The following is a 14,616-nucleotide window of genomic DNA, read 5'->3' as shown; positions in this document are numbered from 1 at the left end:
GTATGTATATATGTATGTATATGTGTATGTATGTATATGTATATGTATGTATATATATGTATGTATATGTATATGTATGTATATATATGTATGTATATGTGTATGTATGTATATATATGTATGTATATGTGTATGTATGTATATATATATATATGTATGTATATGTATATATATGTATGTATATGTATATATATGTATGTATATACACACGTGTGTGTGTGTGTGTGTATATATATATACACACATACATGAAGCCTAGTAGTAGTAACAATGTCTCTGTGTAGTCAATAACTGTCAAATCAAATAAAGAAAGTACACATCAATTATGTTTTAACAATTATTCTTAGTTTTCAATTTTAACTGGATGGATTATAAATAATACATAAATAAGTGTTCTTCTCTCATTTCAAGTAAAATAATGTCCCCGTCTAAAAATAAAATACACAAAAGATTTTTTTTGAAAAACTTGCATCTTCAAAGAAAGTGCTTGATTTTAGGAAAATGAACGGAAATGAAAGTGTGGCTGGAGTGAACTTTTACATACAACCTATGTAACTGCTGACCGAGTACCGTAAAGGCTAGAAAAGCTGTGCAGGTTAAAATAGAAGCGCTCCACCAAAATGTATAATTCTCAATTATCCATCAGTTATACGTCCGGGTCCGCCTAGTAGTGACTGCTGTAGAGATGTGTGTGCCACTATACTTCAGGAAGATGAAGCATCAGTGTGTGTAGATGAATGCGTGCTTGGTTACCAGGTGTGTATCCCCATGGCTCATAGTAGGAGGGGAACACTCCAAGGTTACAGCCACGAACAAAGTCCTCATAGTCCATTGGCAGCAGAGGACTGGTGGAGGACAGGAACTCAGGGTGGAAGATGATCTGAGAGGACAGACAGAAATGTGACAAAGCGTTAGTCACCACTGGGACTTGTCATTAGCTGCAGTCTGTGAAATAACTTAAATTTGCTGTAGAAATTCATGGTTCCTAGAAGGTGAATGTTAATGTTTTGGTACCTTTCAGCTATTGCTGTAGACCCTTTTCACAGCAGCCATTTCGACTTGTCATTGCAGGGTAAACACGGGTGTAATTAATAACATTGATTATGGCCCTGTTCCATTTAGGTGGGCCAGGGCCCTGGTGTTGAGCAATTTAGCTCACTGGAATGACTGTGACACTGTAAATAGAATGGGACATCAGTACATGCGTGTACTCTTTACTGTGACATGCTGCTGTGAAAAGCTGTTCTTCCTTCCGACCAAATGTTTTCTCTTATAGACGTTTAATAACAATGTCACGTCCCGTCTCCTAAGTTATGTTTTTCTTATTTTATCATCGATAAGTATTTCCTGTTTTGTATTGTGCTCTTCTTCTTCTTCTTTTAAGTTTTATGGCGGATGGCATCCAGTGAAAGGTACATTACTGCCACCTACTGGTCTGGAGTGTAGTCCAGAGTAACTATCCCCTTACAAAAGAAAAAAGGGAGTTGCATCAATTCGGTGACCTGAATTATTTGACTCAATCCTGTTTCTTTCACGTATTGAGTACATTTCCTGCCCCCAAGGTTAATGCATCTTTTAGGTTTAGTTCCTCAACTCCCAGCCTCCTCTTCAACCTGTCTCGCTCGAGTGTGAATTTCTGGCAATAACATATGATATGGTCTACAGATTCTGGTATCTGGCAGTGCTCACATAGTCCTGTTGGGTGTTTATTTATGAGTTGCATTGTTTTGTTCAGCCTTGTGTGTCCAACCCTCAGTCTGGTTAATGTGTTTTCTTCTGTGGTGCTTCTTCTGGATGTCCTCCCTTTGCCAACTTCTCTCTGAACAGCATAAAGATGTCTTCCTGTGTCTCCTACATCCCAACTGTGCTGCCATTCCTTCATAATGTTTCTTTTGATTATTGATTTAGCTTCTGCTTTGCTGAGTAACATGTCTGTCTTGTGCTGCCTTCCTAAAGCTTGTTTTGCTAATGTATCTGCTCTTTCGTTTCCTTTTACCCCTCTGTGTGCTGGTACCCACAGAAATGAGACTAAAATACCCATATTCTTAAGTCGGAACAGTGTTTCGTACATTTCATTAATTAAACCCTGCCTGCTATGGGATGTGAATGATTGTAATGAGGATAATGCTGAACTGGAATCTGAACAGACAACGACCTTTTCGATCCGAACCTCCTCTACTCACTGCAGTGCTGTTATAATGGCCAACGTCTCAACTGTATAAACAGATGATCCGATGTTCTCCTTTTAACTTCATATTGCAAGGTTGGTATGGTGACCGCAAAACCAGTTCTACCTGTATCAGGATCTTTAGACCCATCTGTGTATGCTGGAGTAAATGACTGGTATGTTGTCTGTAGTCTGTCCTCCACCACTCCAGCCATGTTATCAATGTCTTTAAATGCTTGGGTTTTGTCCTTAACATAATGATCAACTGACACTGAGGGAAATAGCCACGGTGGTGTAGTTGATGACGGTCCTGTAGGAGTGAATGTTATCTGATCCAACGACACATCTCTTGCTAATGTTCCACTGCTCCATGCAAAACATTCCTGTTTGGCCCTTTCTCTTTCCCAACATGGCAGAAGCACCTTAGTGGTTGGATGCTTATCTCCAGATTAGCCCAGTAGTTCATAGTTAAGCGCTTGCGTCTCAAATGCAGCAGCGTCTCACCCACCGCCTACTAAATACCCACTTACCAACTATATGTCCCTTTTCCTTACTCCTTTGTAATGATACTTTACAACTTATTGGGAAGTGATCACTACCCACTGATGTTTCATCTTCTATATCCCACTCACATACGTATATATACGTATATACGATAGTTAAATCTAGTGCAGACGTGTGCCCCGTGTGCACATCTCATCTAGTCCCTCTACCATCATTTAAACAAAACAAATTATGTTTGTCTAGTAACTCTTCTATTACTGTTGTATTGACTGGGAAAGGACTGTATAATTTTTACTGGTTCATTAAAAGTTGTGGCCACCAGGGGGCATCGATCAGAATGCACTCCAGACAAGATGTTCCTTTGAGAGGTTTATTGACAATAGTCAAACAAGCAATTGTGTGTGTGGTTCTGAAACAGACATACATGAAATAATAATTAGTAAAAAACTCTATACAACATTGGTTTCTAATTAGGACACACAGGGACAGAATACAGGCAGTGATAAACAGGTCTGGGACTCCTACAGTCACCACTTAGCAAACAAGGAACGAGCTACTAACTATCAGAATAGATTGTCGTGTAAATGACACAATATAACACTTATAACTACATTAGACTAACACCAAACTTTACGTCTACTTACTGGTTGTTTGCACGCACACAGTCTTGAAAGTCAAACTCTGAACAGCAACATAAACTCTAATCTATTTACAGACACGGCCGTCATTTCGCGCCGCCACTCTCGTTCAAGCCTTTTCACTAACTCAATGCCGTTAATATTAGTCCGCGAGCAGCTGACTGCCGTCTTCTTCCGCAAGGGGCGTAGTGCGGTTCCTGCTCGGCTGCTTCTCCGAAACCCGTCTGAGGTCGTCCTTCGTCACAGCCGCCCCCAAATTTGTCTCAACTAATTTGCAACTCTAAGAAGGACTAACCGGATCAGTGTCTGGGATGGTAGGCAGGGTGACAAGGTAGGTAGCGGTAGTCGGAAGGTAGCGTCGGATGAAATGTGTCCAAAACTGGTCAGCTAACACCTGACTGTGTCTCCAACGTCGGCGACTGAGGAGCTCTGACTCTGCATACACAGCCTGGGGTAGTGAGGGGTCAAGCCGCCCCATCAGAAGCAAATTGGGGGTGACTGGGTCAACATCTGCCACATCTGTTGACACGTAACCTAGTGGTTTGGAGTTTAAAATCCCTTCTGCATCAATCAGTACAGTTTGGGTCTGAATGGTGGCGTAGAGCGCAGCTTTCACTGATCTCACTTCTCTCTCCCAGACACCTCCAAAGTGTGGTGCACCTCGGGGGTTGAACTGAAACTTGATCTGGTGTTTAGCCAGCTGAGTGTGGGGTGCATGGTTTTGAATGCCTCATCTAGTTCTCTCTCTCCTCCTTTGAAATTAGTGCCCTGGTCAGAGCGAAGCTCTGCTGGTTTGCCTCTTCGTGCAATAAAGCGGCGGAGAGCCATCAAAAAGGAGTCGGTGTCCATGCTAGACAAAACATCTATGTGTACGGCCCGTGTTGTCAGACACTTAAACAGTATGCCCCATCTCTTCTCGTGGCAACGGCCAACCTTCACTGTGAAGGGCCCAAAACAGTCTGTGCCTGTGGAGTAAAATGGGGGCTTCAGCAGCCTCAGTCTGGACTGAGGGAGGTCTGCCATCTTGGGCACCACTGGAGTGGCTCTCCACCTCTGGCAGTCCGGGCAGGAGTACTGATGGCGTTTCACAGCTTCACGGCCATGCAGAATCCAATATTTGCGGCGAAGCTCTGCAAAGAGGCGCTCTGATCCTGGATGATGGAGGCCCTTGTCTAAGTCCTGACTGATGAGCTGGGTCACTTTATGCCGAGAGTCCAGTACCACTGGGTGGATGGCATCTGGCTCTAGCTGGTTGCTGCGGCGGAGCCTTTCTCCAACGCGGATGAGACCCACAGTTTCATCATACTCCGGGGCTAGGGAGAGCAGCCTACTGGTGGCAGATACTGGCTTACCGGCACACAAGAGGTTGAACTCCTCAGGGAAACTGTCCTGCTGGGCTTGTCTCAAAACTTCTGCTTTCTGGTAATCTTCTGCAGGAAGACTGTCTTGGTCTACTGCCGCCCCATGGCGGGACTGTGCAAACGCCTCTGTCAGTGCTCTGAAGGAGGTGAACTGGTTGGCGTCTGGTAGCAGAGGATTATGAGCAGTCATGGTGAAGCGGCTGATGGTAGGTTTTCGCAGATCCCCTCTACAGATCCTTGGCTAAATATCTTGTAAACAAGTTTAGTAATAATGTTTGATGTCAATTCAAACCAGATTGCCTTTTTAGTTTAGAGGGTATGATTTAAATTTTTGTCATATTTATTCTTGTTATTATCTACCCAAGATGTTTCTCGTTGCCAGTGTTTTGGTACATTTTGTAAAAAGAAAATAAGTTGAATGAAATCTTAAGTAAAGAAGTAAAGATGTAAAAATGAAACACCAAAGTATGGTTTACATTATTTACTACCTTGTGATTTGCAAGTGCCTTCATCATTTCAAGTGTTTATTGTGAAAAAAGATGTTACCTCTCCTGAGGCTGGCTGTGTGGGACAGAATTCAGGTGGCTGCTGCAAGAAGTCAGGGCCCTGACTCCACCTACTTTTACCGGCCAGTTCCAACAGTGTCTTCCCTCGCGTGAGGTCATCAGCTGGGTTGTTGACAGAGTCCACGTACCTCCAGGCACGGACGTGCGTCAGCTCCTGGATCTCAGCCACTCTTGTTCCTACGAACACTTTGTATCTGCAGGAGTCTGACTGGAGCCAAGTGAGGACTGTTGAGGAATCTGTCCAGAAGACAACGTCGCGGATATTCACAGTCGGCTCTCTTTGCAGTAATGTGGCCAATTGGGCACCTGTCAGTGCAGCACAGAGCTCTAGTCTTGGCACTGATTGCTGTTTCTTTGGGGATACCCTGGATCTGGCAGTTAGGAAAGACACTTCCACACGGCCATGTGAGTTCTCTGCACGCATGTAGGCCACTGAGCCGTAGGCTCTCTCTGAAGCATCAGCAAAGATGTGCAGGTCTCGCTGGAGGTTTGAAGTGTCCATCTCAGGGCCCAGATAGCAGCGAGGCAGTGAAATCTGAGACAGATGCTGCAACTCCTCCTCCCATGTCAGCCATGGCTTCAGCACATCATCAGGCAGTGACAGGTCGTCCCAATCTCTTTGCTTTCCCCATAGTTGCTGCACAAGGATCTTAGCCCGCGTCGTGAAGGGGACAATAAAGCCCAGTGGGTCGTACAGGCATGCCAAGACCCGGTACATATTTCTCATGGTGGGTTTAGGTCTATCCAGCATCCGATATTTATATCTCAAGGTGTCTGAATTGCAGAGCCAGCGGAGTCCCAGGGCGAGCTCTTGTGGGTCCGTGCCTGACTCGTTGAGCCACAACTCACTGTTTTCGGATCTGGCTTCTTTGGGCAGGTGGCTAATGACCTCAGGGGTGTTACTGGCCCACTGGCGTAGTTCAAATCCACCTGTAGCCAGCAATGATGTCAGTTTGTTAACTAGGCGTCGGGCTTCTTCAACAGAGGAGAGACTCTGCAGGAGGTTGTCCACATAGAAGGACCTTTCTATGGAGATACGGACATCCTCCCCTGGCTGACTGTGGTCAAATACATGTTTCTGCAGTGCGAAAGTTGCACAGCAGGGACTGCAGGTGGTGCCAAACGGAAGGACTTGCCATGTGTAGATGCTTGGTGGTTCCTCTGTCTTCAGGTCGCACCACAAGAAGCATAGCAAATGCTTGTCCTCAGGGAGAAGCCTCACCTGGTGAAACATGCCCTTGATATCACTGCTGACGGCAATGGTGTGCTCTCTGAATTGCAGCAGTACCCCTAGTAGACTGGAACTTAAAGTGGGGCCAGGCAGCAGCAGCTCATTGAGGTTGTCTCCCTTATACGCAAAAGAGCAATTGAAAACAATCCTGTTTTTTTCATTGTGGCTTACCATGTGATGTGGTATAAACCAGGACTCTGCTGCATCGCTAAGCTCCTCCTCTGGCACTTTCACTGCATAGCCCGCTTTTTCCAGCTTTCTGATCTCTGCACAGTAAGCGGCTGCTCTTTTCGGGGCTCGTAACAGGCGTCTCTCCGTGCTGCGGAGGTTGGCTAACACAGCCCCTTTACATGCCTGGAGCTGTGACATGTTCTTCACCCTGAGGAGGGGAGTGGCGTAGCGCTGGATCCCATCGACGTCTACTCGTATGGTCTTTGCCTCCAACAGTTGGACTGCTTCCTGATCCTGCCTGGATTGTGTGGAAAGCTTCTCACTCCTGTAGGGAAGGACATCTAGCTGCCACAATCTCTCTACACTCTGCAGAAGCTCAGACTCAGGTGAAAGGGTGGATATGTTTAGACATTGTTGTGCTGTTGACTGCTGCTTAATGTGCTTGGTTGGTCCCTGAAGCGTCGAGCCCAATCTTGTCTTCACTGCCGCCGGCCCACCTGGAGGTTAGGGTTAGTGATGAGGTGGGGGTAGTCTGACCCAATTAACAACAGAGGTTGCACTCTGTCTAGTGCCTGGAGAGGAAGGCATCTTAGGTGTTTTGTGCTTCTTCAAAAGCGCATTTATCGGGTATGTGTGCTCAGCCAGACCCAGTTGATCAGCAGTAAATGCTCTGTAAATGAGGATCCACCACGATCTGATATTTAAAGCGTTCTGTAGCATCCTGAGGCAGCAGGTTCTCCAGAGCAACCTTAAGCCGAGCAAACTCCCTCGGATCTCCTTTAGTGAATGCAGGGATTTTGGGCGTAGGACCGCGGTACACAGTCTCCTTGTGGTGGGAGGGTAACGGCCTGCTGGGCAGTGACTCCCTCCTTGGTGGGGTATAAGGTTCACAATACTCTGGTGTATGCATCCGGGAAACAGGATAAACTGGCTCTGGGCCACAGAAAGACTGCTCCTGATATCTCGTCCACATGTCTCTCAGCGGCATTGTGAGCTCTGCCACAAGGTCCTGTGGTGGTGGTTGTGGCTGGTAAACAACATCTTCTGTTACAGGGGGTGGTGGCAGTGGCCAGTCATCATTATCCACCGGAGGCAGAGTGTGACTGCTAGCTTGCACAGGTGAGGGGAATGAGAGACGTGTCGTCAGCCTGCACGACGTGCTGCTGCTGAGGGGGCTCAGACGTCTGTGAAAGAGAGTGGGCTCTCTGTAGCAGCAGTGGTGGGTCAGGGAGTTGCCTGTGTATGTCCGACATCTGTTGCTGCAACCTGTGATTGTCTTCCATTAGCCTGTGGAGGGCTTCAAGGATCTCTGGCGCCGTTTCTGCTGCAGGCCTCCGTCGATGAAAGGCAGGCGTACTCTGGAAAAGGGTGTGTGCATACTCAGGCTGGAAGGGATATTGAGCTGCCGCTCCCTGCACAGCACTCCAGTCCTCATCTAGCCGGGGAGATGTGAGAGGCGTCATCCTGGCGTTTAATCTCCAGGAAATTCTCCGCGCTGTAGTAAGGCCGCTGCTGTGCTGGCATGGAGACAGCGTAATCTTCATCCAGGCTGGTGGCCGTGTCTCTCGGCGGGGACGGGCGTCTGCAGGACGTGAAGTCCTCTGCCGATATGGAAACATCTTTAATCAATCCCACGGTGACCACTCTCATCCAGCTCGAAGGACCATTTGTTGTATTGACTGGGAAAAGACTGTATAATTTTTACTGGTTCATTAAAACTTGTGGCCACCAGGGGGCATCGATCAGAATGCACTCCAGACAAGATGTTCCTTTGAGAGGTTTATTGACAATAGTCAAACAAGCAATTGTGTGTGTGGTTCTGAAACAGACATACATGAAATAATAATTAGTAAAAACCTCTATAAAACATTGGTTTCTAATTAGGACACACAGGGACAGAATACAGGCAGTGATAAACAGGTCCGGGACTCCTACAGTCACCACTTAGCAAACAAGGAACGAGCTACTAACTATCAGAATAGATTGCCGTGCAAATGACACAATATAACACTTATGACTACATTGGACTAACGCCAAACTTTACGTCTACTTACTGGTTGTTTGCACGCACACAGTCTTGAAAGTCAAACTCCGAACAGCAACATAAACTCTAATCTATTTACAGACACGGCCGTCATTTCGCACCGCCACTCTCGTTCAAGCCTTTTCACTAACTCAATGCCGTTAATATTAGTCCGCAAGCAGCTGACTGCCGTCCTCTTCCGCAAGGGGCGTAGTGCGGTTCCTGCTCGGCTGCTTCTCCGAAACCCGTCTGAGGTCGTCCTTCGTCACAATTACATCTCCGTTTGCATCTGTTCTTACTCCACCCCATAACGTGCTGTGTGCATTGATATCTCCACATACCAACACTTTGTTGCCACCTAGCCCTTCAATTTGTGCCAATCTATTCACCTCTCAAGGATTATAAAAATGAATAACAATGAACTCTAGTGAAATGTCTTCACTAATAAATGTGGCACATCCTCCTAGAGCACCCCCCCTAACACATGTGTATCCAGCTAGTCTGAAGTCCAAACTTGATCTTAACCATGTTTCCTGTATGCATGTGCATCTGGTTTAGATTCCAATGTAGGTGAAGCATTGTCTATCAAAACTGTCTCATATTTGCTCTTGACTTGCTTGAATACTGAGATCATGTCTTACTTCCTCGCGTTAGTCCTATGTAAGGTGGTGAACTGCTGCTTTAAATTATCTGGATTCTCTGTGTTTTGGATTTGACCTCCATTGTAGCATTTACTACCCCTGCTATGAAAGTGACGAGCTTTTTTAAGTCGATCATTATTTTACCCTCATTTGTCTGGTCTGGGACTGCTGGGGGTTGTTTTACTGCCTTACTTCTTCCATCCGTCCCTCCACTCTGGCCGACCCTCTTCACTGCCTCTGCATAGGTGATTTTATTCTGCACCCTCACCTGCTGTATTTCCCTCTCCCTTTTCAACACCTCACACCCATAGTAAGCCACGCTGTGATCACCCCCGCAGTTACAACACTTTGGGTGTTCATGTCTGCATTGCCCGTACTCGTGGTCTTCTCCATACCTTGCACACCTCCTTCTGCATTTACACGCTTAACTGTATGTCCTAACCTTTGGCAGTTGTAACACCTCACAGTCTTTGGAATAAACTCCTTAACAGTGTAACTCAGGTAGCCTAAAGAGACTTTCTGTGGTAGTTCTTCCTCCTCAAAATCCAGCACAACGTAATCGCTGTCTTTCCTTATTCCTTATTTCCTTATAGTTCGTCCTTTAAGGTTCGCTTTCATTTCCTCCATCATGACTCCAACCGACACCCCCCAAATCATTCCCTTACTCCACGTACTTTCTTTTTGGATACGGTTTGTACTCACTACTTTAAACCGCCCTATTTCTTTAAACCTGTCCGCTCTCTCTCTTTGCTCTTCATTTCTACAAACAATCAACAAGTTTCCGTCTTTAAAAACTTTCGCCACGAGAATATCTCCAATCTGATTCTTTAATACGGTGGTTAGTTTCACCGGGCTCATGGCAGATACCCCTCTCTTCTCCAAACCTCAGAATGATTTTAAACTCCGAACCGTCTGGATCCTCTGGTCTGCCACCACAATCTCCACTACTCCTGATTTTCTTCGTGCTAGTCGCGACAAAATTATTACCACTTTTCTACCTCCTTTTCTCAATACCTCGGCTAATCTCATACTGTTATCACGCTCTACCAAGTCAGGGTCTCCGCACTCTGGTCCATTCACAACACAGTTGTGCCGACCAACCACGGTTTTCTTCATGTCATTATGTTTGACCATTCTGGAAACTTCTCTTTTTAGACCTCCAACTGACAGGTGTGCCTTGATGACAGAATCATCTGTCAGGTTCCTTCGACGGTTTTGTTGTGTAGTTTTCACCATCCAACTGCCCCGCCCCTGATTGATCCCACCTGTGTCTAATCACCTATCCCTCCCCAGTGTATTTAAACCCTGTGTTCGCCTGTCTCTGTGCCAGTTCGTCTTCGTCCTCTGTGTCAAGTGGTCCAGTGATTTTACTAGTCTTCATGTTCCTGGTTTCTCTGATCTCTGCCTGTTTTTCCTCAACCTCGTTTTTTCCTCGTCCCTGCCTGATTTGTTTGCCTGTTCTGACTGCCCTCCTGTGTACCGAACCTCTGCTGATAAGTAAAGACTGTTTTAGTCACACCTTATTCTTTTGTCTGGGTCCTGTTTTCCCTGTGGTTTCGCGAGTCGTAACAATAATAAAAATGGGCATATTGCCCTTTAACTTTCACCATTTTCATTTTACATTTCACTAAGTTTCATTTGGTGCCAATGCTACAGTTTTGTAGTGTATTGTTTTTGTATTACAAGAAGATGAATGTTTCTTAAACTAGGGTTAGGCTAACCCTGGGATGGGCCGGTTGCTTGGCATGACACAGATATGAAAATAAACAAACAATCAAACTGTCAACATTGTTCACAACATATTTACCTGCTGGACTCTGACAACCTTTGTTGTAGATATGTGTGGCTCACCTGTATCTCTAAATGTAATGGACAGATTACCTTAGAATTAACCGAACACACCCATGCTCAATACAAATCATTCATTATGTAGTCTTTCTCCTTTTGATGAATAGCTGACTTCTAAGCTGAGAGAGTTCCCACAGTAAACTGTAGCTTTATAATGTTAGTGTTTCACTTGTTTGAACGTCTAATCTTACAGAACAATGGTTTAACTCCCTGATTTTTGACACCAGCATACGACCAGAGTTCTCACTCATTGCACACATTTCTGTACAGACATTCACAGTTCCAAGATCATGAATCCTACTGACATTTTCTCTAGTCTCAGCATTACGTTGATTGTTGTGTTTTTTAGTGAGTTAGCTCAAAGCATTGCTGTCTGCAGCTTCATAGAGCTGCTGCAAAGCCCTTCTTGTTCTGACCAAAGTATTGTTCTTCATTATCACAAGGAAAGTCATGCCTAAGAGCTTCCCAGAAACGGACTCTAGAAAAGAACACATTGATGATGAACACATAAAATAGCATTCAGGATGTTGTCTACCTTGACGCGGTCCTTCCTGGAGTTAAAGAGGCCGATGCGTCTGATGTTGGAAAGGATGGGATCTGTTGAGTCGTCCAGCATGTTGTGAGTGGTCACTGGAGGGAGGCTGTGTCTCTGGATACAGTTTTTGGTTGAAAGAGAGGACGGGTAAGTTTGGATTGTGTGTTAGTGGATGGAATTTTCAATCACCACATTTCCATACCTGTCAAGATATATAACGTTTTGGATTAGACTTACATCATCATCATCATGTCAGTTTAAAGGTTCAATATGTTCATGTTGTTCATATCAATGTTCATATTCATCAACATGAATCCATTACTTTATGACTGTATGAGTATAATTGTTAAACCTGTGTAAGATAAGCATATCGTTTGTTTTCATGGACGGCTGAATGGTGCGTCACTTTAAATGTTGCCGCCTCAAGGCATTGTGGGCGGTATTATCTACTTTCCTTTTGCAACGGAAGGTCCAGTGTTTCCTATACTAAAGGAGCTAATAAAGGAAGCATTGAAGCACCTTGCCTTGGCATTTAGAGAATTCAAACAGCTTTCATCATGGCGGCCACTTAGATACTTCAGGGCCATTTCACTCAGTGGGGAGCCTTCCTAAGCAAAAAGGACTCTTCCACCGCAGCCCTCTACTGAAATGAGCATGCTAACCAGCTAGCGTCCTGTCTTCTAATACCAATTGTACCTGGAGAGGCGATCATGAGTCACTGTAGCATCCAGTCCAGGGGTCACCAACCTTTTTTAAACTGAGAGCTACTTCAAGGGTACCGAGTAGTACGAAGGGCTACTTATTTGATACAAACTTCCTGAATAACAAAGTTGCACAGATCACCTTAATAATAATAATATATGTGAAGAGACTGTTTGATCACGTCAGTTAATTATTCCTCACAATAATTATTAATGATTTCCACAACAATGATGGTATAGCTACACATACATATTTAAACATGCAACTTTTATTTCTGTTAATCTGTTTCAACATTTGAAAGTCAGAGGTATCGCATCTCTGATATTTTTGTATCGTCACATGATTAAAGCCGGTTACTTTTGCACATAGCGCCTGCTGGTGAATGATGCAGTGGTAATGTAGAAATTTTGCGAAGTCTGGGTCACCTTTGCATTGCGCAATGAAGCCTGCATGCCGGCCCGTCATCGCGGGAGCCCCGTCTGTTGTCACCGACACCAGCTTTTCCAATGGTACCTTTTTCTCCACGAAGAAAGTAGTAAAAAGTCTCGTCTATAGCCGAGCGTCTTCGGGCGCCCGCGTTCAAACCTCTAGTCTGGGCCTTTTCGGTCGGATTGAGTTGCCTCGCCTCTACCCCCGCCACCCCTGAGTTGTTGCCCCGCGGCCTGTTCCGAGGATTTATGGACCTGATGACGGGGTGCGCTCGCGGCGCGCGTCTGGCACCAACAGGAAGCGCCCGTCATTCGGAACCTGAAAACCTAGTGCGGTGCGGTGGCCTAGTCCTGGCTGTCTGCCGTGCGCCTCCGGGTACCCGACTCTCTTATGACAAGAAATATTGTCATTTTAAAATCTACACTAATGCAAGTGTTTTTGATTAAAAAAAGAACAGCAACTACAATTTTAGATGGAGCTCCATGGTGACTAGTGCTATTTTTAGAACATGCCTTGCAGGCGACTCACGTGGTCCCTGTGGGCAACAGGGTGCCCGCGGGCACCGTGTTGGCTACCTATGATCCAGTCTGTCCTCAGTCCAACACAAGAGGTCAAAGAGGTAGAGCTGCTCTGGGTGCTTGTTAATAACACGTCCAAGTTCCGTGTGCGTTTTATAGTTTGAATATTTAAATTTAAAGTCTCCATTATTACGGAGGAAGCAGCTGTTAATGGAGCGATCAGTGACCAGCGGCGTTATCAGCCCTACGGAGCAGACATCTGAAGTCGCGGTTAGCAGTAAATGCTATTCAGTAGGACAGATAGTTAAGCCACCAGAAGAGCTACGAGTCAGAACAGACAACAAGGAGGAAACGAGTGAGAGACGTGTGTTGACCACATTTATGGATCATAATCTAGTAAACCTTTACGTGTAAGTGTTGATTTTAAAGTAAATGTGAGAGAGAGAGATAGATAAAGACCTGCAGCTTTGTAACGAAGTCTGAAAAATAAAATTTCTAAAACTTTCCACGAACTGTCTTTTTGAGTTCATAGAGGAAGATTTTAGAGAAGATCTTAAGTATCAAACACGACCTTTCATTATTAAAGACTACTTTATTACTCTGTCGTATTTTTGAAAACTAAGCAACCAATCTACTTCCTGTTTACACCGTCACCCACCATCATGCCCACTGTACGTGAAGAGTCGCCTGATATTCGTTTTCAGGCGTGTTGGTCTGGATGGAGATCATTTCAAAAACGGTGTTGAAACTCCGTGTGGACGGAGAACGTTTTTGTTTGAAAACTCCGTTTACATTTGAAATCGCAGTAGTGTGGCTGTAGCCTCAGAGTTTCAGCAGTTTGGTTGAATTTTGCATATTGGTCACTGTACATTTAGAGCGTGTGGACACAGTAGTAGAGGTGGAATGCATGCTGACCCCTAATTCTGTGGAACATGTGGTCTTACACATTGCCCTTTTAAAGGGGGTCAGGGTCCTGAATAATGTCCTGATTTTAATCCATTTCCTTCAAGGATAATAATGTTAATCAATTCATCTTTCAACATAGCTTATGCTCATTGCACCAGGATTAAAGATTGAAAGATGCTTCAGTCTCCTGCAAACTCCACTGGACAGATACAGTTGTGTGAAAAAGTGTTTGCCCCCTTCCTGATTTCTTATTTTTTTGCATGTTTGTCACACTAAAATGTTTCAGATCATCAAACAAATTTAAATATTAGACAAAGATAACACAAGTCAACACAAAATGCAGTTTTTAAATGAAGGTTTTTATTATTAAGGGGGA

At 44.9% G+C, this 14,616-nt stretch overlaps 1 protein-coding gene across 1 annotated transcript in view; it reads right to left on the bottom strand.

Annotated features, from left to right (window-relative positions):
• Nucleotides 1-429: 429 nt before the first annotated feature.
• The window catches only part of gys2 (glycogen synthase 2), a 38,081-nt gene continuing 23,894 nt past the window's right edge, over nt 430-14,616 (bottom strand). Inside the window, exons 11-12 of the mRNA XM_031869918.1 lie at nt 11,686-11,799; nt 430-880 (exon numbers count right to left, since the gene is read on the bottom strand). Of these exons, the coding sequence (XP_031725778.1) occupies nt 698-880; nt 11,686-11,799 (297 nt within the window). The 3' untranslated portion in view covers nt 430-697. The remainder of the gene's footprint in view (nt 881-11,685; nt 11,800-14,616) is intronic.

This window comes from Anarrhichthys ocellatus, unplaced genomic scaffold (assembly GCF_004355925.1).
Source record: "Anarrhichthys ocellatus isolate YVR2014 unplaced genomic scaffold, GSC_Weel_1.0 scaffold49, whole genome shotgun sequence".
NCBI classification, from domain to species: Eukaryota; Metazoa; Chordata; class Actinopteri; order Perciformes; family Anarhichadidae; genus Anarrhichthys; species Anarrhichthys ocellatus.
Note: the sequence above shows the minus strand (reverse complement) of the source record. Positions and strands in the feature narration are given on the sequence as shown.